The sequence below is a fragment of the Akebia trifoliata genome, chromosome 10 (genome assembly GCF_017979445.1).
Source record: "Akebia trifoliata isolate Shusen 1 chromosome 10, ASM1797944v1, whole genome shotgun sequence".
Classification (NCBI taxonomy): domain Eukaryota; kingdom Viridiplantae; phylum Streptophyta; class Magnoliopsida; order Ranunculales; family Lardizabalaceae; genus Akebia; species Akebia trifoliata.
The window spans coordinates 24,824,554-24,849,015 of record NC_141384.1 but is presented as its reverse complement, the minus strand read 5'-3'; the positions used below and the strand labels follow the sequence as shown (position 1 = coordinate 24,849,015).

At 34.6% G+C, this 24,462-nt stretch overlaps 1 protein-coding gene across 5 annotated transcripts; it reads right to left on the bottom strand.

Moving 5' to 3' along the window:
- Window positions 1–19,229: 19,229 nt before the first annotated feature.
- On the bottom strand, window positions 19,230–23,544 carry LOC147393399 (uncharacterized). 5 transcript variants are annotated; one of them, XR_015182388.1, is made up of 8 exons: window positions 23,165–23,532; window positions 22,948–23,045; window positions 22,685–22,858; window positions 22,456–22,618; window positions 20,524–20,591; window positions 20,380–20,408; window positions 20,099–20,295; window positions 19,230–20,010 (listed from the first exon to the last, which is right to left on the bottom strand). XR_015182388.1 is itself a non-coding variant. In XM_086456944.1 (5 exons), exons 1-5 carry the CDS (start codon window positions 23,145–23,147, stop codon window positions 20,251–20,253), a joined length of 423 nt encoding a protein of 140 aa, XP_086313070.1. In that variant the 5' UTR covers window positions 23,148–23,539; the 3' UTR covers window positions 20,099–20,250. The 5 variants fall into 5 exon arrangements, 4 of the variants coding, with proteins under 4 accessions (XP_086313067.1, XP_086313070.1, XP_086313068.1 ...); XM_086456944.1 differs by lacking the exons at window positions 19,230–20,010; window positions 20,524–20,591 and having other exon boundaries at window positions 22,531–22,618; window positions 22,685–22,745; window positions 22,948–23,539; XM_086456942.1 differs by lacking the exons at window positions 19,230–20,010; window positions 20,524–20,591 and having other exon boundaries at window positions 22,685–22,745; window positions 22,948–23,534.
- Window positions 23,545–24,462: the final 918 nt, after the last annotated feature.

The following is a 24,462-nucleotide window of genomic DNA, read 5'->3' as shown; positions in this document are numbered from 1 at the left end:
GCTCTACAAACCGTGTGTGTTTTGGAGTGACTACAAACCGTAGAGCTGAAATTCTTGCTCTATGGGGGGATTAAGCTCATTTCTCAAGAATTCCCATCATCGATCACAATGTAGACCAATTCCTCTGTTCTATTCAATGCTTCTAGGGGTGAGGCTATATTGGATGGTTGAACATTGGATGGGTAGCGTTTTTGATAAGTTAAAGAATTTAGTTTGGTCGATGACCCATGTTTGAAGAGAAGGTTACTAAAAAACTGTTGATGCATTGGTGTACTTTGCATCAAGAAATAGAGTTGAATTGCTGATAAAGGATTTCAGAGTTGTGTCAACTGATTTTCTCAAAATCTGTTAAGAGGGTGTCTTTTGGAGAAATTATGGGACTCTTCTAGATTATCAAAATAGTAACTGTCAGGAGTATCCCCACAAATGTTTTGTAAGTTCCTCATTAGTTCAATTTCCTTGCTATTACTTAGCCAAAAAGAAAATAAATTAGGATTAAGAGGAGCTTACCACCGAATACTGTAATTAAAGGATGTAGCCGGCAACCTACTTTGCCATCGCCATGTTTACCAAATGGGCAGCTGCAAGTGTAATTTCCTTTCGTATTCTTGCAAGTCCCTTCGCAAGAATATATGCTTGGATCCAAGCACTCATCAATGTCTAGTAAAATTAAAATGTAAGTTCTAATGTATGTAGCACTATTAGATATATCCTACATATATAAACCACCCTGATTGTCATATTGTGAAGTAAGTAGGCACCTTGACATCCCTTGGGGAGATAGGGGTTCCCTTCGTAACCATTGTCACAGGAGCAACGATATCCAGAGACACTTTCAGAATTGTTGCAATGGCTGTTTAGTCCACATGTACCTGTTCCAACATCTCACACTTCTCCTCCCCTACGACCCAGTCCAGGACCACATTAGACGTTAAGTATTCACTTTCTACAATTGTAAGATTTTTGCTTGAGAATTTGAACCACTCTGTGTCAGCTAAGAAAGCACGACTGCAGGGATTAAAATCCAAAACTGTTGTGCGATCGGAAGCCCTTCCCACACTTATAAGTAACGTCTTCTGACCTGGTAGATGAATAATGAGTATTAATAAATAATGAATATTAAGGATATATAAATGTAAGGCTAGCTTGGTTAATGTATTTGGATTTTTTTGGCTCTACATCAAATATACGGTTAGAAAAAGCAGAAAAAACATAGATTCCCTAGAGATTAGATGACTTTCCTAGGGATGTACATATTTTTTTCCCGGAGATGCATTTTTCTTGAGAATTTCAGAAATCTCAAAATGGATCTGTACCATCCCAAATCGATTGGCTTATTCAAAAATATCCTTGTGCTTTGGAAAATCTCTCTTGTTTGGTAATGCATGGTTCCACCTTGCAAATAACTCCAAATCATTCTTTGGAAGGCAACATCGAAATAACAAAGTACTACAAATAGTAAGATCTTGCATTGAGTGATTCACATTTGTTGAGATACATGGATAGCAACAAAAGTCCACAGACCGCCTAATTGACACTAACAAGTAAAATCTTTTGTGTTTCATGAGCCCATAATAGCAACAAAGAACATGCTAAATTATTAGTAGAAACTGTGATTCTAATCGTCTATTTGGTGGAAAACCTCAATTGTGGGTTGATGTAAGTGTTTTATTTATAATATATTTAGGCTAGAAGTCTTACTCAGGCTTCTAATTGTGCCACGTGGATGGAAAACCGGCTATAGCCAGATTACCAAGTGTGGAGAACTGGATAAAGTAGATTTTTTCTGAATAGTTTTTCTTTGAATCGAGATTGCTATTAAAGAAATTTGGTGCTAAATTGTAAAATGACTGAGCTTTTATGTCGCCAAGCTAATGAAGACAGCAACCATATTTTCTTGGAATGCCCTTTCAGTGGATGGCTTCGAAAATCCATTCTTAGAAAATTTGGTGTTAATCGGATGGATTTGGGCCCTACTGAATGGGAAGCTCCAAGGAGTTAAATTCCCTTCCAAGGTCATTTATGGCATGCTTTGCGTTTGCTTTTGCTCTCTAATTTATCATGTTTGGAGAGAGAGAGAGAGAGAGAGTAATAAGCGTCTTTTTGAAGGGGTAGATTCATCTCGTGACTCCGTCTTGGAGAAGATCTCGAATTGAGCTATCTCTTTTATTTGATGGGGTGGTGGTTTCGGATGACAAAAATTGCTCAAGTGCTCATTTCTTCCAATCTTGGAACTGTACCTTCTCTTGGAAGCAAGCTCAACATAGACGGTTCCGTTTCAGCAGCAGGGGGTGGTTTTGGTTTCATTGGTTGGAATCATAACAACGATTTCTTGTTTGCAGGTTCTTCAGGATCAAATGAGGATGACATCATAGCCATTGAGTTGCAGGCAGATCTAACATATAAAACTTGAAAATTATATTTAATATGATATATTAAAGATAAATTTTCTAAATTGAGATCAACTTTTGACGAAAATCCAATTCCATCTCACTTTTCATTTTAATTCCAAAAACATGAAGAGTGAGATCAAGGGTTATTCAAAATAAAAATATCGCTGAAATAAAATAGGAGATAGCTGATATTTATTTGAAAAGTGAGAATCTCTCTAGTTATAAAAGTAACGATCTCGCAGGTTCGCTACCTTTTATCCAGACCGTCGCTATATGAATAAAACATATTGTCACTTTGAAAAATAAATATTAGTGAGATTGTCATTTTGAAAAAACCCACATTTAATATATCCTAGGTTTTTTTTTTTTTTTTTTTTTTGTAATTAAACTAATTTTATAGATAACATAATATAAATTAATGATATTCTGAAATTTAGAAAATTAAAAACTCACTTAATTATGATAGGGGTGCACATGGTTTGGATTAGTTTGGATTTTTGCAAAATTGAAATCGAATCAAACATAATCAATTCTAAAAATTTGGAATTAAACCAATCAAATTATCCTATAAAATCGAACCAATCCAAATCAATCTTGATTCGGATCGGTTCTCGATTCTCATATTTTCAAAATAGAAAAATTAGTATTTTTTTTCTTTCAAAAGAGGAACCCTTTGGATCAGATCATAAATAATACCTATTTTTAAAATAAAAATGATTTTAGGATTAAATTTTGATTGAAATCTATATAAATTGAATATTAGAATAAGTTCAATGAGACTAAAAAATTATAATTTTAAAATTGGTATATTGAATAGATTAGTGAGGAAACTAATCTATAAATGGTAGATTAACGAATATAAGTCTAGGTTCGTCTAATATATTTCATCTAACAAACACAGGATCAAGTTTCTCATAAAAAAATAAGAAATTAAACTTTTTGAAAAAGTTTTTCTATGAATGGATTAATCCATTTGAGAGTTGAGAAAGAGATTTGTTTACATTTTTTTTATGAGTTTTTATTAGAAAAAAAAATAGAGGAAATGAAATTGAAGACAAGAGAAATAGACAATAGAAGAACGAAACTAAGAAAGGATTTTATTTTTAAATAAATAAATATATATATGTACATATACTTCGGATTAGTTCAATTCTCGGATTGGTTTGGTTCTATTATACCCCTAATCTAAAATCGAACCAAATCAATCGAATTTTTTAATATACAATTTGCACCCGAACCAAACCATGCTCAATCCGAATCAATCCAATCCAATCCAAAAGGCTTTGGACTGGTTCGATTCTTAGATTTACCCAATCCAATGTGCACCCGTAAATTATAATGGTCATGATAGTATAATATTTTATCATACCTACTTGTGTTTATAACAAGGAAAATCCTGAACTGATTTCGTACAACACTGCTGACGAGACAGTGGGGTATATAACCATGGATTATTTTCCTCGAGATACGAGCAAAAATCTATGATTCTATGTAAAGCATCACATCAACGGAGTGTCTATGACAAAAGTTATTTTAATACTTATAACCGTTTTTGTAATTTACCTTTGGGTATTTCAGTCTGGCAGCAGCCGACCCCTGAGCATGAACTGTCCTCACTAACATTAACGCTGTTCGCGTTGCATAAAGAGATGCATCCAAAGGCAGAGCCAGAGATCAATTCTTCATTTTCTGAGATTAAAGCCATTGTGTCGCAACCAGTGGCGAAGAACTTGTTTCGGGTGTTTGAAAACGTGAATGGTGTTCCCGTAAGATTCATTGGCTGAACGAAGTTGCTAGTATTTCCTGAGCTGTTGTAACAATTTTTTTTTTTTTTTGATAAATAGTATTGTATTTCTGAAAAAAACCAAGTCGGACGAGATGACCAACTTGGAAGGGCATTACAAAACAGCACTAATTACGAATGGAACCGCAAACCCCATCCCACTTGTACAAAAAATCCTCAAAAAACAGACCCCTAAACTCCTTATACACTTTGGACCAACAAAAGATAAGACCCAAGATAGACATGATCATGCTTGGACATTCATTATGTTTCCCCTCGAATATACGCCTATTCCTTTCCAACCACACCCCCCAACAAATTGCAAACGGTATAATAGTCCAAAGCAACCACTTTGTGCCGCCAAACGAATAGCCAATTGATGACCAACCAATGAAGATATCTTTAACTGATTCCGGTAAGCATGTTAAGACCCCATATAATTTAAAAAAATGAGCCCAAATGCCATGCGAGAACTTGCAATGGATTAGGAGGTGATCCGATGATTCTCCATTTTCCATACAAAGTACACAACAACTCGTTCCGCACCAACCACGCCGCATCAACAAATCCGTCGTTTGTATCCTTCCTAGAGCCGCCGTCCACGTGAAGAAAGCAACTTTGCTTGGCACCTTTGGACCCCAAATAGAGACATAAGGAAAAAGCGAATCCCCATTATTGCACAAGGATTGGTAGAAAGAGCGTACCGAAAATCTTCCGTCCTTGCTTGCCGTCCATATTCTCTCATCTTCTCTTCCCATACGAAACACGATACTTGAAGCCTCACCAACTAATCTACCAACTTCTTGGATTTCCGTGTCATCAATGTCCCTACGAAAACCAAGGTCCCATGCCCATTCTCCACCCATAAATCGCCGGACGGATGTGATTGGTTGCCCTTTCTTTGAGGATATGGAATACAAAGTTGGGAATACCTCCATTAGAGGCCGATTGCCACACCATGTGTCTTCCCAAAATTTTACTCGGTTGCCTTGACCCACTCTGAATTTTATTCTCATTTTGAATAGTGGGATGATCTTCATGATACCCTTCCACAACCCGCATCCATATGGTTGTCTTGTTGATCCGCTTTCCCACCCTGTCTTGTTCAACTTAAACTTACTCTCTATAACTTGTCTCCATAAGCTATTTTCATCGTTCCCAAATCTCCACAACCACTTGCCCCTCAAGGCCACGTTCATCTCCCCAAGTCTCCTAATGCCGAGGCCTCCATGTTTCTTATTTGAACAAATTTGTTTCCAACTCACAAGATGGTGTTTTCTATTCCCAACTCTGTCATGCCATAGAAAGTCGCGAAACAACTTGTCTAACCTTAGTTCTACACTTCGAGGCATTGAGAGAAGAGAAAGAAAATATATTGGAATGCTGGAAAGAACACTTTTAATCAAAGTCAGCTTACCTCCCTTCGAAAGATAATTCGCTTGCCACCCTGCTAGTTTCCTTTCTATTCTTTCCACTATCGGGTCCCAAATTGCCACCCTCCTATAGGGGGCCCCCAGAGGCATCCCCAAGTAGGACGAAGGAAGACTACCCACTTGCCAACCCAACGATGCTGCCAGAAGGATTGTGCATCTAGCCAAGCCGATCGGAAACACCTTACTTTTTCTTGTGTTAACTGGAATGCCAGACATCGCTTCGAAACAACACAACAATCCGCCTAGCCTCCTTGTCTGATCAATGGAGTCATCTAAGAAAACTAATGTATCATCAGCAAATTGGAGGTGTGAAATGGTAAGCGTGCCTGCCCCTGCTGAGAACCCTGAAAACGATCCGCTTGCTACCCCTCTTTCCATCATCTTACCAAAAGCTTCAGCCACTATGATAAATAAGAAAGGTGATAAAGGGTCTCCTTGCCTGAGACCTCTCGTACTCTTAAAGAATCCGTGAGGCGTTCCGTTCATCAAAAGCCATATCGATTTTGCCGATGACTAGGTTGTCTTGCAGCGATATGTTGAGAATCGGAATGTTATAAAAGAACAGTTCAGTATCGTTACAAAATAACTTGAATGTTAAATCTTTGTAACAACTCGAATCTTCGCCAAAACCAAAAGGGTAGGGAACGCTGACCATCCCACATTTTTCAGGGCAGTTGGGCTTAGCTTCAGAGATTTCTTCGGCTGCTGCTGCTACTACACATAACAAAAATAACAACATTTGATTCCCACTCATTTTTAACTTCTTATTCTTCTTTTTATTTTTGTGGGCATTTAATATAGAGATAGGATCAGAGTACCACTTTTATAAACTTTTCTAACTGGAAGGTCACTGTCAAACATATATATTCTAACGCCCATTTAGGATTAGAAGGTCACTGTCTAATATATATATATATATATATATATATATATATATATTAGAAAGTCACTGTCAAACAATATATTCTAACGCCCATTTAGGATTAGAAGGTCACTGTCTAATATATATATATATATATATATATGGGAAATGTTCAGCACCCTAAGTTTTACCACACACTTAACAAACGTTTTTTGTCCTACATGGGTTAGAAGTTTTGGAATGGGCTGATTTTTGGTGAGAATGATCTCTATGATTAGAAGATCATGCTCCCCAAAAATCAGCCCATTCCGAAATGTTTAGCCTTATGTTTACATGTTGAAAAATTGTGGACCGTCCATTTTTTGTAAACCATTTTTGATGGGGTTAGAAGTTTTGGAATGAGCTGATTTTTGGTGAGGATGATCTCCTCACCATAGAGATCATCCTCACCAAATATCAGCTCATTCCGAAACTTCTAACCCATGTAAGACAAAACGCGTTTGTTAAAGTGTGTGGTAAAACTTAGGGTGCCGAACGGGACCCTATATATATATATATATATATTAGAAGGTCACTGTCAAACATATATATTCTAACGCCCATTTAGGATTAGAAGGTCACTGTCTATAATATATATATATAATATATAATATATATATATATAATATATATATATTAGAAGGTCACTATCAAACATATATATTCTAACCCTCATAATATATCTATATATTCTAACTCAAAATGAGGGTTGGAAGGATATATATATATATGGGAGTGGTTCAACAGTCCCATCATGGTGCCCCATATGGTGTCATGCATTTTTCAAAATATGGGTTACAAGCTTTGGAATGAGCTGATTTTTTGTGAGGATGATCTCTATGATAAGGAGATCATCCTCACCAAAAATCAGCTCATTCCAAAACTTCTAACTCCGTCAAAAGTGATTTATAAAAATTGGACGGTCCACGATTCTTCAACTTGTAAACTAAGGTTAGAAGTTTCAAAATGAGCTGAGTACCCATTTTATAAACTTTTCTAACGTCAAATGAGCGTTGGAAGGTCACTGTCAAACATATATATGTATATATAATAAAAATTCAAGAAGAAATTTCAAGTTTCTAGGAATCTTCTTCATCATTTATCTCACCCCTAATCCCACAGCTAGTTTTCATGAGAATCCGGTTTGGGTTGGGTTACCGCTAATTGGTTAAGCATTTACCACCCTCCCCCCACGCAACCAACCACACACATACATACACACATGACAGGACAGTTGTTGTTGACTTGACTCATTAAATCGACTAAGAAGAGAGATTTTGACAGGTTTGGGGGAGTTGTTTTTTCTTTTACTTTAAGAAATTAATGATTCCCAAATTCCTACATTATTTTAATATTTTAAGAAGTGTGTTTCTTAATAAACCTTTAAAAAACAGAGAGAAAAGATTGCAAACTGACAGTTATACATGTATTCCATATATTAAAAAAAGTTGTTTGACTTGTTATGAAAGGAATAACTCTTTCAGTTTTGTGAACCGATAATTAAAAAAATTTATAAAAAATAAGAAATAAAAAACTCGGTTTTCATTCATTGTTTTATGAAAACAGGCCGTGTCTAATTAAATTCGGGTTCTTAATGAACTAAAACTATAAATCTAAAATCTCTCATTGGACCCGGTTGGACCATTGATTCAGGTCTGGATTTTAAAACACTACTTTCTAGAGACACTGCCATCTATCGTTAGTTGCGTGTGTCAAATCCCAAAATTTGGAAATTTCTTGGAATAAGGGACTATTTAATGGACGACTTATCATCGTGGAATATAATAAGATTGTTACCCTTCACTATCATTTGAATATTCTCATAGATTTATTTTTTTTATTTTTGAGTTTTATTACATTGAATCGTAATAAATACACGGAAATTGAATTTTGCTATGAAAATGCCATCAATTTTTTTTAAAGCAAAATACCCTCACATGCTTAATCTCAAGGCCTATTTATTGCATTTTAAGAGGTCCACTCATTCATTAAGAAAAGAGAAATGATAAAATGATGGGAACGGATCTTCTATAGAGAGTTTTCCCTGTAGTGCCTTGTAGCGCTTAGACGACTATGAGAATGTCATATAATCTAGAAAGATGAAACATACCATTGAAAATTTGTTAAACATTGGAGATTCAGTGACCGACCATTTAAAAAGTGTTGGATCTTGAAGAAAATAACATTTTTTGGGAAAAAAAAATTTATCAAATCTAAGAACTAAACATTAAAGGGTCGTGTCTTTATTTTGTTCTTACTATGGATAAAGTACTACAAGGTACTATAAAGAATACTTGCTACAGAGGATCTAGTTCCTAAAATGACTCCTCCACATGGCATACTCAATCGACTCCTCTGAAGTGAAAACTGCACATCCCCATAAAAAGAACAGTCTTGTATCTTGAGAAGTATAGATCTATGATTCTAGTACATCTCACGTCTAGGGGAGTAGATTGAGTATGCCACGTGGGGGAGTCATTTTATCATGATTCTTAAGAAAAAGAGGCCAGGGTTCTTTACACTTTACAATTTACATCATTAAGGAAAAAAATGTTTCCATTAACACATGAATTTTTTTACTTATAATACACCAAACTATATGTAGATAACCATTTAATTTCATAAGGATTGGAGTGTTGTAAGTAAAAGTTGGTGTGCCAATAAATCTCTTAGGAAAATACTCGCGAACTTTTAGGGATACAATTCTCAACAATGTAGACTTCTTTGGTAAGAGAGGCGGCCCACACGAACAAATAGTCAGGAGTCCTGTTTGTCTCTTGTCTGTTTTTTCTTTAGTTGAACGAATACGTACACTAGTCTTCTATCAGCCTTGACCTCACTTAAATTGGTTGACTTGGCCCTGATTCACTCAATTCAACCCATGGAAAATAATTCTAGCAAAATTGTAGTGTTCAAGAATTAGCTTAGATGGGAAGAGATATATTCTCTCCGAATCTCCTCAAAAAAATAAAATAAAAAATTAATAATAATAAATAATAATAAAAAAACCTAAGAAAACTATGTCACATATATAATAAGCCAAGGGTCATTGATTATTCCGTGATCCCACACCCAAAATTATTGTTCAGGTCTTCTTTTCCCAGCAAGTGGTATCATATTCTACATATATAGACAATATACTTGTAGCTTATTTGACGATCAACAAACTTGTCAAAAGAATTTATTTGATGATAACGTGTAGCTTTCTTCTTTAATCTTTATCGAACGGTGGGTCCCTTGAAAACCTAGCTTACTAGTAAAAATTAAATATTCAAATGAGCAGTATAAATCAATAATGAATGAAAATTGTTTGAGTAACTTAAATAACTTACTTCAGATCCGGTATCTGAAGACTTTAATAGAAGAAAAATAATAAAAAAAGCTTATGCATTCCCTCACTAAGAGGAGTGGATCCTTGTTTGATCTTTCTTTATATTAATATCCTCTTTCCTTGGATTGGGACTGGGACACATATATCAAAAATTGAGTGTGCAATTTGAATGAGATAGATTTTTTCCAATGAGGAATTGAGGTTATACAAAATCGGAGCTAGAAAGGCGAAAGGAAGGTCGTTTTTAATCTGAAAAAGATTCTGTCAGGTAGCTACCAAATTTGAGGTGATCAAATCATAAAACTATACGAATTACAATAATCTGGTTTTTGATTGATAAGCTGGGGATGAAGGGTCCCCACCCTAAAAAGTAAAGTACTAGCGAGTGTAGTTATAAGGAAGATCTTCTTCTAAGAAACACTTAAGCTCTTGAGGGATAAGATTATAAAATTCATCAACAAAAACGCCGAGCTTAGCTAAAAAATCAACAGCCCTGCTCGTCTCCCTACAAAAGAATTCAAAATCTCAAGTAGCAAAACTGCTACACAAGAGCTGAATCTCCTTTTGTGATTTCCAAGTATTTCCATGATGGTTCGAATTCATTTTGGATGCATTTAATCGAATAAAGAGAATCCGATGGGATTAGTACTTGAGGAATATCACGATGCCTAGAAAATTTCAGTGCCTCATAAATATTATTGAATTTTATTAGGATGATATCCTCTTCCAACATGTTACATCATCCCCCAAACATGAACTTTCCAGCATTATTTCTGTTCAATGTAAATTATCAATAAAATAAAAATAAAATATAAACCTTGGCAAGAAAGGATTGATCCATAGAGACAACATTGATTCGATATTCTTTTCACTTCAACCCCGATTTAGATTTATGTAACCAATTTAAAAACAGTTTTCGAGAATAAACTATCTAAAAAGACGATAAAATAAAATATTTAAATCGCTAATCAAGAGTTTAGATTAGTCTGATCCACTTTTATACGTTCAGTTAATGTTTTTACTATCTTTTATTGATCTCAATCCACGAAACAAAACTAATATTTGTGGATCGGAATATTAATCAGTTATATTACGAAAGGATTCCAATTTATGTGATCAATTTATTAAGTCGAAATTATAAGAGAAATATTAAATATTCTTTGAAAAGTATAGTTTATCTTAAATGATCAAAGTATAAACCATCAAAGTTGGTAGAACAATCAATATTCCGTCAGATAGTTTTTACTTAAGAATTTTCACAATAAAACAATAAAACATTGTTATAGGAACAATTAAAAGAAGTTCACAAAAATTGCTCAGGCTTCCTCAACCGATCTAACATAAAGTTTAGTCGATAGTCATCGTAAGAATAATAAAATAAAAGTAAAAGAAAGAGAACATGAAAATGAGAGAACAAAAATTCTTCTTTATGGATATTGTTTCTGAAACCGATAGAGTTCTCCTTGATTATAAAGCTTCTACCTTAAATAAAAACTAAAAAAAAAATAAGAAAGAAAATTCTCAAATTTTTATATATACATTTACAGATATCCTTTAAGCATTGGTCTAGTTTCCTATTTATAGAAATCAGATTAGGGTTTCTAGGATTCAGAACCCTTCTGTAAACACAAAAACTTCCAAACCTTAATTCATTATGAAACATCTTCAGCTGCAAAACTCTTGTGCAAATCTCAAGGTTTCTTTTACCGACATCCACGCACCGTTTGCTGACTGGTCAAGGTCTAGAAAGTGCTTTCCAGAGCCCTTATTGTATGAATTTTCCAAATAAATTACATACCAAATCCCTTTATTCAATATAATGAATTATTAGTTTATATTTCTCATAAATTTCCATTAAATAATGTGTTTTGGAATTAATTACTTTTAATTTCGTATAACAAGAAAGATCATAAATTTCTGGGAATAAGTCAGAGCAATTGAAGCATACATCACGATCAAAGACTCGAGAGCAGTCAACTGACTAAGACCCAAGTCATGTGGGCCCAAGTTGACCACACTGCCCAAGTTAACTAGGGTGGAGCGATCAAAACAAAGTGTCTTGCCTCATAATTCATGCTGAAAGCTAGCGGTAGGAAAACATTCATAATAGACTAAGGTTTATGAATTTTTATAACCACAGAATATTTTCGAAATCTTAATCTCGTCTCTCTATAAATAAGAGACCAGACCAAAAGTTAAAGGCATCTAGAGAATTAGAAGAATAATAGTTGTTATTTTCTATTTTTTTCTTAGTTTTTTAAGGAATTGTAATCGAAGAACCCTGACTGGTTTTGAAGTTTAAGAAGTAATACAGATTTCTCTTTCTTTCATCACTCTTCTCTTTTTTACATTATATTGATTTTCTTTTATTTTGTTATTCTTACAATAATCATCAGTTAACTTCTCTGTTAGATCAGTTGAGGAAGTCGGAGCAAGACTTTATCGGTATTTTTATTGTTCTCATAATTGCTTAATCGTTTTATTGTGATAGTTGTTAAGTGCATTTTTTTAGATGTACTATTGATTTTTTCTCAAAGTTTTGATAATTCATTCTTTGATAAGTTCAAGATGAACCATGTTTCACAGAGAACAATTAATATTTATCCCATAATCTTAGCTTAATTTATTGCATACTTTCAATCTCTTTTCTAAAATAATTGTTTGATTTTTCGATCCATAAACATTAGCTTTGTTTTATAAATCGAGATAAATAAAGGATCAAAAATCATTGATAAAGCTTTGAAGGTGGATCTGATTGATCTATACTTCTCCATCATATTTTAAACATTTTTCTTTTAGTATTTCTTTTAGATAATTTCATCTCAAAAATAGTTTTTAAATCATTTGTTAAATTTAGATTGGATTTAAAGTGAAAAGATAATCGGATTAATGTTGTCTCTGTGGTTCGACCTTGCTTGCCAAGGTCTTTCTTTTATTCTTATTTTATCATAAACTACAACTCGAACAAGTTGGCGTCACTGCCAAGGACAACGGCATAATCCAACATATTTTATTTGAAAATCTAATTCGATTTTCTGTTGATCAAAATTTTTTATTTTAGACAAATTCAAAAAAATACTGTTGGATTCCTAAAGTTAGTACGAACAAAATCCTAAAATGTGAGCCATTTTCATCAAAATTTTAACGTGGCGTCTTAGTCAACTGAGACGGGTCAAACCTCAATATTCGCACTTTAAATTTTTATAGAATCTTTCTTCAAAATTTTAGATCTCAATGAACATATAATTTTTCTAAAATTAAAATTTTGATTTTTCTCTATTTTCAGTCGAAGGATTCGGCGATGAGCAATATGGTTGAAAATTTTTATTCCACCACTCAAATCTGATTCTTTGACGAAGAAATAAGAACCTTCTTTATTTTAGTTTTTATTTAGAATAAAACTATTATAAGATTTTCTTAGAATTTTTAATTTCTTTTTACATTTTAATTTTAATTAATTCGAGAAGGCTCGGACTATAATAGAATTAAGGGAGGACAATGGTGGGACGTAATTGTCTCGGCCCCTCGGGTTCGTATACCGAATTTGGTGTATGTGGCCCAAGTTGACTTAACTTGATCAACACTCACCTAGAACGGGAGATAAGACTCGAAACCCCCACGCAACTCTTGTAAGTGGATTTTTGTATTAACTTTGGATGAAATTATTGCACAATTTCGATTGCATAATAATAAAAAATGGTACCTTTACGAGGATGGCACGAACAAGATAAGAATAAGATTTCATCACCGATTTCTTGCCCCATTAAGAAATTAATTCACATTTGCCCAAAATAAATTAAAATTTAATTAAACTGAACCATAAGTCTCATCGAGTTCAATAGGCAAAGCTAGCTTGAGTTGCACCAATTGCACTTTTTGATCGAAGTCAGTACCTAAGCGAAATCCTATCCCGTTGAACTTTTTGTATCCTAATGTACTAGGGGGATAAACTACGCATATTCTAGAAAAAGAGGTGATTTAAGAGTGCATTTGTTTAGCATCGTGCATCACATCTCATCTGGGGATTAAACTGGTTGATTTTGATTTTAGAGAACTAGGTTGGAGGCTCAAATTATCCCTTTGAAATAATTAGGAGTTGTCTAGTATAATAAGAACCCATGAAGCACATGTGAAATTCCTCCCTACTATCTGTGTGCATCATTAATGTGTGTTAGGTAGGAGATCTCTAAAGAATTCACTTGAATCATTCGATCTCAAGATTATAAGATCCCACCCACTTCAAAGGATTAGAAGAGAATTCAATTTATTACTTGTCTCTCAGCCAACCGAGATGGCTCAACCAATTGCCCCACCTCAAATTGTCCAAAAAGATCAACGAACTCTAAATAAGTTATTCATCCCTAGTACAGTCACCCCCCTTCATGTATTGCCTTGCCAGCAACCAATATGACACAATTTGAAATTAGAGTAGTTACTATCAATATGCTCCATAAGTTTCATGGTTTCGAGAGCAAACAACCTTATAACCATTTAAACAAATTTCTGACCTAGGGTCAAATCTTTCGAAATGATTACCTTGACGATGAAAATGTCAAGTTGAGGTTGTTCCCTATATCTATAGAAGATCATGCAATAATATGGTTAAATTATTTGGCCTCTAATTTGATCACCACTTGGGACGAGTTATCAAAAAAATCCATAGTCAAGTTCTTTCCAATAGCAAAAAAGAAAATAAATCAAAAATGCCATTTGGAACTTCAAGGGTAGAACTGATGAAGAATTTTTCCAAACTTGGGAAAAATGTAATGACTTGCTTGTAAAATGCCCACATCATAAGATTGATAAAGCCCAACTAATCAATTTCTTTTATCGTGGTCTTACTATAGCCTAATGGATCTTCTAGTTATAACCAAATTCAAATGGCTCAAAAAGATAAGGAGCTCACATTTTTTCACATCTCAAAAGATATATATTGTTACAAAGTTATGCTTTTTTAACTCAAGAATGCTGGTACCACTTATTAGCAAGCTATACAAAAGATCTTTGATGACCTGTTACATAAAAATGTCAAATGTTACATCGATGACCTAGTAGTAAAATTCAATAAAAGAGGGTGTAATATTTGCGCGACACCTTTAATAGACTTCGAAGATTCTAACTCAAGATGAATCCACTAAAATGTATTTTTGGGATTGCCTCAGGTAAATTCTTAAGATTTGTGGTTCGACACCACATAATTGAAATCGATCGAAGAAAAATTGATGTCATCCAAAAGATGCCAGCACCAAAAACATCCACAGGCTCAAAAGTCTGTAAGACCAACTTGCTTACATCTGTAGATTATTTTTTAATTTAGTTCGATATTGTCATCCTTTTAGTTAATTAATGGAGAAAGATACATCATTTTAATGGGATGAAACTTATGAGAATGCTCTGATAGGTATCAAAAAGTATCTTCTCAAGCCACTGATTTTATCAATGCCAATTCCTAAGAAACTTTTGATTTTCTATATCAGTGCACAAGAAATGTCACTAGGGGTATTATTGACTCAAGAAAATGATGAAGGCAAAAAAGGTGTACTCTACTAGTTGAGTTGAACTCTCATCTACACATACGTGAATTATTCACCTATCGAAAATATGTGTTTAACTATTATCTTTGCCACAAAGAAATTCTGTCAGTACATGTTATCACATACAATCCGACTCACTACACAAGCTAACCCACTCAAATATGTCATGATAAGGCCAATCTTGTCGGGAAGACTAGTTAAATGAGTCCTTCTTTATCATAATTTAAAATTACTTACGACCCTCAAAAGATTGTAAAAGGCCAAGCGTCAGTTGACTTTCTTGTTGATCATCCTTTCCCAATAGATTGGGAATTGTCTCACGATGTTCCTAATAAGAAGTTTTCTCTGTTGATGTGTTTCTAACTTGAAAAATATTCTTTGGTGGCACAGCTAGAAGAAATGGAGTGGGAGTTTTTATCATTCTACAAAATGAATAATTGTTATTCTTATTTACCTTGACGAGAATATATTCAAATAATCTTGCAGAATACTAATCCTTTATCATTGATTTAGAACTTGAGCGAGAAATGAAGTAACACCAACTCTTTGTGTATGAGTACTCACAACTCGTCATCAACCAACTCTCAGTAGAGTATGATGTTCGAAAGTAGGAACTAGTGCCTAATCACCACTATGCTATGCAACTCATAAGTCAATTTGATAACATCATTATCAGACATATACTAAAAGCTGAAAATAAGTAAGTTGCGTTGGCTAGTATTGCTGCAAGTTTGGTTATACTAAAAGAAGAGACAATGAGTATCCCTATCTATCAAAGGTGGGTACTACCTCTTTAGATATATGAAAAGTATGAGCCACCTGAAGAAAATGCCATCGAAATATTCGAAGTTGAAGTAGAAGACTAGAAAGAAGCACTTATCGACTACCTAAAGTATGAAAAGTTATCAAATGATCCGAAGTACAAAACTAAAATACATCGTAGGACACCTCAATTTTTATTCTTCAATGATAAGTTATATAGTCGCTCTTTCAACGATATCTTCATAAGATGTCTTGGAAATGATGAAGTCCAAGACGTTTTAGAATAAGCCCACTCTAGAGTATGTGGTTCACATCAATCTTGACCGAAACTCCATTATAGTCTAAAGAGGATGGAATTCTAATAATTCGTTATGGTGAAAGATTTCTTAAATTACTTAAAAATGTGTAAAACTTGTCAATTTCATGGAGATTACATTTGTCAACCACCAGAATTGTTGCATCCTACAGTCGCATCTTGGACCTTCGATGGGTGGGGATTCGATGTTGTCGGACCACTTCCAAAGTCTTCAAATAAACACCTCTACATCCTTGCTACAATATATTACATCTCTAAATGGGCGGAAGCAGTTCCCCTTTGAGATGTGAAAAAAGAAACAGTAGTCGACTTCATAAAAAATAATATTGTCTTCTATTATAGAATCATATGATATATTGTGACAGATAGTGAAAAATCTTTTAGCAATACCTTGATAGATCAGTTCTACATGAAGTTCAACATCAAGCATAAATGTTATACAATGTACAATGTTCCAGTAAATAGACTTGCTGAAGCCTTCAACAAAATCCTTTACACACTTCTTGAAAAGATTGTCTAAAAATCAAAGAAAGATTGGCATGAACGAATTGGAGAACTATTATGGGCATTCAGAACCTCATATTTCACTCCTACACAGTCGACAACATACTCATTGGTCTACGAAATTGAAGTTGTCTTTCTCTTAAAATGTCAAATACCTTCTCTAAGGATCGCAATCCAAAAAGGTCTAACCTACGATGAGAACACCAAGTTACATCTAGCTAAATTCAATGGATTGGATGAGAAGATATTAAAAACACAACAACGACTAGAATGTTACCAAACATATTTTTCATACGCCTTCAATAAGGAAGTTTAACCACGTTCTTTTTAAGTTGGTGATTTAATGTTCGCTGTGTAGAAACCAATCCTCATCTCACATCGTTCTGGAAAGAAATTTGATCCAAAGTAGGATGAGCCTCACATAGTGAACAACATATACACTACCGATGCATACCTTCTTATAATACTAGAAGGAATCAACAGCAAGTTCCTTAAATGATATTATGCTTAAAAGGAGCACGCTCCTCGACACTAGCCTAAACTATCTAATAATGCTCTTTATCGCACGAGTTTAAACTACATGATACTCTTGACCGGCAAGAGTTAAAACTGTGAATAGTTAAAATAAAAAATAAAATAGCTCACTAGATGGAAAATCCAAGAGGGCAGTCTAGGAAAAATTTAGAACAGTATCCATTTGAACTTATGGTTTGATCTCATTTTAGGTACGTAAGCAGCCTGTAAAGTTAGTTCAATCACTTCAACAACAAAAAATATATTTGTATAAAAAAGAAGGAAATTTTATTAATTTCAAATGAAATAATATTTTATAATTTCCTATGTCTTATACAATAATAAAAAAAAGGGAAAAGATAAACTTAATATAAAGAGCAAGGGTCTAAAACTTCTTCTTCAAAGACTTCTTCTCCTCCTCGTAGGCATCTACTTCGTCATCATCAATAATTGAAGCGTAAGAGAGGCGAGTGCACTCAATCTTAATAGTGAGTAGAGCCTCTCCTCTTCTTGAACTTAAGTACTAAGCAATTCTTTAGAAATAACGGCTTGTGGTAGTATTTCTTTGATCTGAGTCAACTCAACTTCTCTTTTAGTCAGTTCATTTTTTCTCTTTAGCCTCAATCAATTGAATGCATAAATTATCCACTAACTGATGTTTTAATTGAACTTCCTTGTTCATGATAGATGACTGAAGATCCCTACATCTGTTGACAAAGATGATAAAACTCTCTTTCATCTCAAAAGATACGCCTTCACTTCAAGTATAAGTTACTTGAAGAAATTTACAAAGGACATAGGATCAATTCTAAAAGTATCTTTACGAGAATAAACTATCATAGGTATATGAAGAGATTACCATTCTTTAAGATTGGAAAATTAAATATTAAGTATCAATTAAATCCTAGATCAAAGGAATTCATCATGAGTCTCTGAAGTGTTTGTTGTACACATAAGTCGATATCACTATCATGTAAGAAAGCTTATCGAATCTAGGTAGAAAAAGTAAGTATCCCCCGCAGCTTCGGGGCAATCATTGATGAATCAACTTATTAGAAATAGGTAATGCCAACGTGACAGGATTCATGTTGTGGTTTATGGAATACCATGTGAGCTTTGACGAGGACAATAATAAACCTCATCACTATCACTCTTCGAGAAGTTTTCAATACTAGCCAAGTTCAAAACCTCATCACTAAGATGACTAATATTTCAAACATCTCTTATACTTGAAAAAATAAGGATGTCCACAAAATCTTTCAGGTCAAAATCGACAACGAAGTGCAAATCAGTTGATGATCCTTTAAGAATAATCAAATTACAAAAATTAAAAAATATGTGTGAAATTATCCAACAAAGGGAAAGGACGTAAAATTCCCTCTCCCAGGAGACACATCATTTTCAACTTCAGCTTCTTGTTTACCTAGAATTCACTACGTGAAAATTTTCAAAATTCAACGGTCCAAAACCGTCGAATTATGGGACCATTCGACAGTCTTGACTGTCGAATTGGTCTATCGAATATTACCTTGTCGAAAAAATATTCGACAGTTAAAAATCATAGAATTTAGAGATATAGCGACGGTCGCTGACCGTCTCTATAGATTAAAACCCCGTCGCAACTATGTACTTATAGCGACAGCCACTATTGGCCGTCACTATAGGGTATTTTATTAAAAAAAATTTATATTAAGCCTTTAACTACGGTCGGCGACCGTCGCTATAGGATATTCTTTTTATAAAAAAAAATATTCGGTCCCCAACTAGGACTCGCCCAATCTGGAAGTCCAAAAAATAACACCTCTAATTTCAACCAACCACAAAACACATTCAAGCCTCAATCCTACATATGGCAGGTTGCAACCTTAGCGAACATGTACATCTATTTATATCCTATATTAGTATTACAAGGTTGATATAAAAAGGAAGCGTTTAGTCAGAATATGGAGTCTAGACATTGGTTACGATGACGCTTGTTAAATTCCAATAGGCTTCCTTAGGTACGACTTGCCACTCCAACAAAAAGAGCCTCGGTGTCTGGGCAGATGATATCTCTGCAATCTCCCCAAAAAGATCAATCTCCTGTCTTTGGCTATACCCAGACTGTGTATCATAGATGTGAACAAAGTCTGCTAGTTCGGCCATGGCCATAAACCTGCCATCCGAAGTGAACTTAATGCCTCTTATTGCACCCATTCTTCCATTAAGTACATCCAGGGATTGCGATAGATTCCTTATGTCCTGATTTCCGTTGGCAAGGATCTGCCCATCTGGGTGCCATGCCGATGCAAAGGAATAGTCTAAGTGTCCTCTTAGATTCCCCACCACCTACAAAGAGAGAAATATATTCGATGTGTCTTCAATTGGAAGAAGAGATAAGCTATGTACACAATCAACAAGACGATGCTACTTGCCCTCGAAAACAGGAGAGTGGAGCTGATAGTCTCATTGGCTATAATAGTTGTGTATCTGAACATCAATGCCAGCAAGTGGCACAACAAGCCGAGCAATAGGAGTTGTGAATTTACGTCGGCTTGCTTCTGTTAAATCAATAAAGACATGTGATGAAATTACAAACAACTATGAATTGGGTTTAACTGTGATGAATTGATTAGTGATGGGTCTTACTCTATCATATTTTTGTTCTTTTTTGAGGTTGGTTAGGCCTCCACAAAAGAGAGATGTCCCAAGAACAAGAAGAAGGTTTGATATGATGGAACCCAAGAGAGAGTACTTCACCACATCAACTTTTCTATCATATAGAGCAAATAATGCTATTATTAGCTCTGTTGCATTACCACATGTTGCATTAAGAAGCTCCCCAACTGCAAATTCAAAGAATTATAAATCACCATTTCAATTTCCAAAATAAGAGAGAGAGAGAGAGAGAGTGTGTTGGTAGAAAATACCTGTTGGACCAGTATAATACGCAAGTTGTCTGCAAAAGTAACAGAAAATTAAACAAAAATCCATTAAAAAAAATCAAAATTTATATTTAAACATACAATTCTTTGCTTGATTAGCAAAAAATAAAAACATAAATGAAGACTTACTCAGTGAGAAAGCATACTCTTTCAACAAGTGGAGTAAGCCCAAGCAAACTCAAAGTAAATATCTATGGCTATTGGAAACAAGAATAAAAATGACCCATTAGGAAAATAAAAATGCTAATTAACCTTTTTTTTTAGTGGGTAAGCTGAGTAAATACACTAGCTCAACTAATAATCTTTACACACAAGAAACAACAAGAGGGATGCTAATTTACTAGTTTATATAAATTTCAGTCTAGTTACTGTTGCTATTCTCTGTTATCACTTATCGGCTAATTAACAGCCACACTTAGCCAAACAAAAGAACAAATTATTATTACCTAATGTTCAAATAACACAAGAAATTACAAAGAATCATCTTTCCTAGGAAAAATGATTTTCTTCATCAACTTTAGGAAAAATCTTTGGAAGATAAGTGCTGTTGGAGTAGGTCAAAGGAGAGTGTTGGGGGAGTTGGTGGTGTGTGTTTGGTGGCAGTGCTCAGTGCTCGAAGTGTTGGAGGAAAGAATGAAATGAGTGGGAACCAACCACAGTAAGGCAACACCTCCTCCAATGCCCTGCATATGTCCCCAACCACACTGACAGTGATGGCACAAACCTTAAAATGTGCTTCAATTGTGAATTTCTCTAAAATGAATGTTCTCTTGTTTTGGGAATTTTTTCCCCCATGAATTCAAACTATTAAAGCATAGAAATTAATATTTATATAGGCAATGACACTTCTAAAAGAAAATAAAAAAGGACATCTCTCTTCTGTGGAGACCTAGCCAACCAAATTGCAAGGACGACGAAAAACATCCCCATGTACAAGTTTCCAACCAGACTTTTCACTTACATCTCTTTCCTGACAATGTGTTGAAAATAATCACCCATTTATTACGAGTTTCCGACAAAATGAACAACAAATAATTTAAATAAAAAATAAAAAAAAAATTGAAACAAAAGCGGAGTGTCACCAATGTCTCCAGATCATCATGTTTTCGAGCATATTTTGCATAGTCATTTCTAAGTGTTTGCATCAATATCATTGATACCAAGCCAGTGAGGAAGATAACCATCATGAAAGAATTGAAAATAGAGAATCAATGAATCTGCCAAAGCAACATTTACAGATTTAATAACATAAGTACTAAAAATAGGAGTAAAATACAATAACAAAACGCAATAAGCCAAAAATATTAGCAGTCCTCATGAACATGACTTCGATAACATTTAGCTTACAATGTCAATGATACAACAATATTAGCAGTCCGCAATAAGCCATAAATCTCTCGTCATACAAACAATACAGCTCAAGTACAATGTCAATAAATTTTTGTAAGTAAATAGTAGAGAAATTTTACGGAGATTCAGGGACGAGACACCCTTAAAATTTTATCTCAATGATCTCATCGGTAGTTTATCAAATCAGTAGACTTCTATGAACTAATGATGTTGGACTTCTAATACCGTTAAAAATTAAGGATAACCATTGGTTTCAATTCTCAAATGGGTACTTAAATTTTTATTCTAATTTGAGACTTAAACCAATACTAAGCTATGGAAATAATACAATACATTCCAACACAAACCAAAACTTTAAACCATATGCCAATCAATAAATGACCTTACTAGACCAATTAAGAGTAAATTGCAGTCAAAGTTGAAAGATCCAACTTAGTTACTCAAATGCAAGTTGTTGGAACAGAGTACCCATGCAGCAGAGAACAATAATAGAGTACTACAGGGATATCCACATTATTGGAACAGAGTACCCATGCAGCAGACCAAAAGTGTGTTTTGGATTTGGTTCAGTTGGATTAACTCAAGCAAGAACAAAAAAAAACTGAAAGCATATAGGTAAGTTTCTTTAATTTCTACCTCTCTTAAGTTTCTAACAAGAAAGCTTGAGAGACAAATCAATCAAATTAGTATTAGATGATGAAGAAGTTCCACCCATGATTGCAGCATATGCTGCTCCTCCTGCTTCTGTAATGGAGGATTCATTGTTAAAAGAGCTGCTACTGCTACCTTTGTGAGGGAAGAATTCGTACTCCATTAACACACTACTGCCACCCACAGACTTTCCCTTTCTATGAACTGCTACTACCTCCACTTCCTGCCATTAATTTCCATTAACAATCTCAGAAATTTAGAGAGAGAGAGAGAGAGATTGAAAATTTACCTCATCAACAGTCAATCTAGAATGACAAGCATGCCTAACACCTTTAAATCCATCAACGTTGCTGTTTCGTCCAAGATTCAATCCGAGAAAATCACAGTCAATGGGCATCATCTTCTCCGTATATTGGGTTCTCCCTCCATTAAAACCTGAATTCTAGCCATTGATATGCTTCTTCTATACATGAAAACAACACAAAAAAAATTAATAACAGAAAGATTGAAAGGAAGAAAGACAATGTTTTGTTCCGAAACCCTAATTCTTACCTTAAGACAGATATCGCAACGATCGGACAAACAATGGATATTTTGGGTTGAAGAGAGCTCTTGAGACGTGATCCATAATCGATCCACCTGAAACTGACCTGGAAACAACGAATTTCCACCGGAGCAACCGGTAACCCCACCTGCAAATCCATTATACGGCTGAAATCCAAAAAACTACGAATGCGAGCTTGGCTGACCATAGTTCACAGGAGCGAACCTTGCGAATGAATCTAAAACTTCATTCTTCGGATCTAAAAATGGGAAGAACTGGAACCGAGGATAGAGATTCTGAACTGTTTGAACTTGATCGACCTCTGGCATCTTCTTCAACCTTTCTTGTAACCTTAATCGCTCCAGCTGAGCAACACCTAATCCTCTCTGGGGAAGTTTCTTCTGTGAGGTTTTACTGCTCTTTCTCCCTCTCGACTTCGTAGTCTCTACTTTCGTAATCCTCTCTTCCAAACCTTTTTTCTCAGTTATCCGCTTTGATTCCTCCACTTTGTTCTCCATGGATGAATTCCAGAGCAAAAGAGAAGCCACCATTAAAATAGTAGAAAAGCTTTCTTAGTTACAGAGAGAGATATATCTCGTTCAGTGCTCTCGATCGATCCGAAATGGGAGATTGAGGGACGTGGTGAGTGTGACAGATCTGATTCGTCTGCAATTTTCTTCGATCTGATTTTCCTCTGAAATGAGAAGGAAGAATGTTAAGACGTTAAAAGGTTTTTTTTTTCTTTTGTTAAAAGAAAAAAAATCGGTGGTTCGTTGGGCCAAGGCTGTCGAAATTTATTCTTGGGCTTAAAATTGAGTTTTGGGCCAGTAAAAAATAAACGGTGGTCTTGGGCCGCCGAATTTAACACTACAATAATAACGAATTTTAACATTTTTGAGGTAGTGATTGTTCTTGTAGTTTTCGGCTCAGCCTAAAAACAATAAGCTTCAATGGACATGCAGGGCTTGATCTATGAGCTGTCTATTCTATAATATCCACCCCAAGAATATTGTACTGCTTTATTTGAATAGTTGTTGAACTTAGCAACGTTCTTTTGAAATATAATTTCAATCTAGGCTCCGTAACAAACTTTTGAATTTCTTTAATATGCGTCTGCTCCATTCTTCTTTTTCGAGAAGGCTTTGGTGTTGCAAGCAACCCATGACACACATCACGAACATCAATCCCTTTTCTTCCATCAAAATTGAAGTTCAAAATAGAAACATTATCTTCAAGAAGACGGGAATCAAGCGCATTTAAGTGAGTCACTACGTCTTGAGTCTACCAATCTCTATAACTCTTATCAAATTGTCGAATGATGTTTTTCATTTTCAAAGGAATAAAAAATTTGAATCAACTCTTTATATGGGTTAAAGATAGTCATAAATTGTGTAATTCTAGCATGTCCATGGATCTTGCAAAAGTATTCGGAGTTTTAGGAATACGTTGATGAAAACTTTGTTGACGAGCAAATCTATGAAGACTGTACATTTCCACCTCACAAATATTACCATTATTAAATA

Excerpts from the sequence above, each read along its gene's own strand:
- LOC147393399 (XM_086456941.1), bottom strand. The coding sequence starts at position 20,443 with ATGGATTTTTGTTTAATTTTCTGTTACTTTTGCAGACAACTTGCGTAT. Across the intron at positions 20,296-20,379 it reads GTATTATACTGGTCCAACAG|TTGGGGAGCTTCTTAATGCA; the intron begins GTATTTTCTACC and ends TTGAATTTGCAG. Across the intron at positions 19,799-19,884 it reads CCACTCTCCTGTTTTCGAGG|GTGGTGGGGAATCTAAGAGG; the intron begins GCAAGTAGCATC and ends CTCTCTTTGTAG.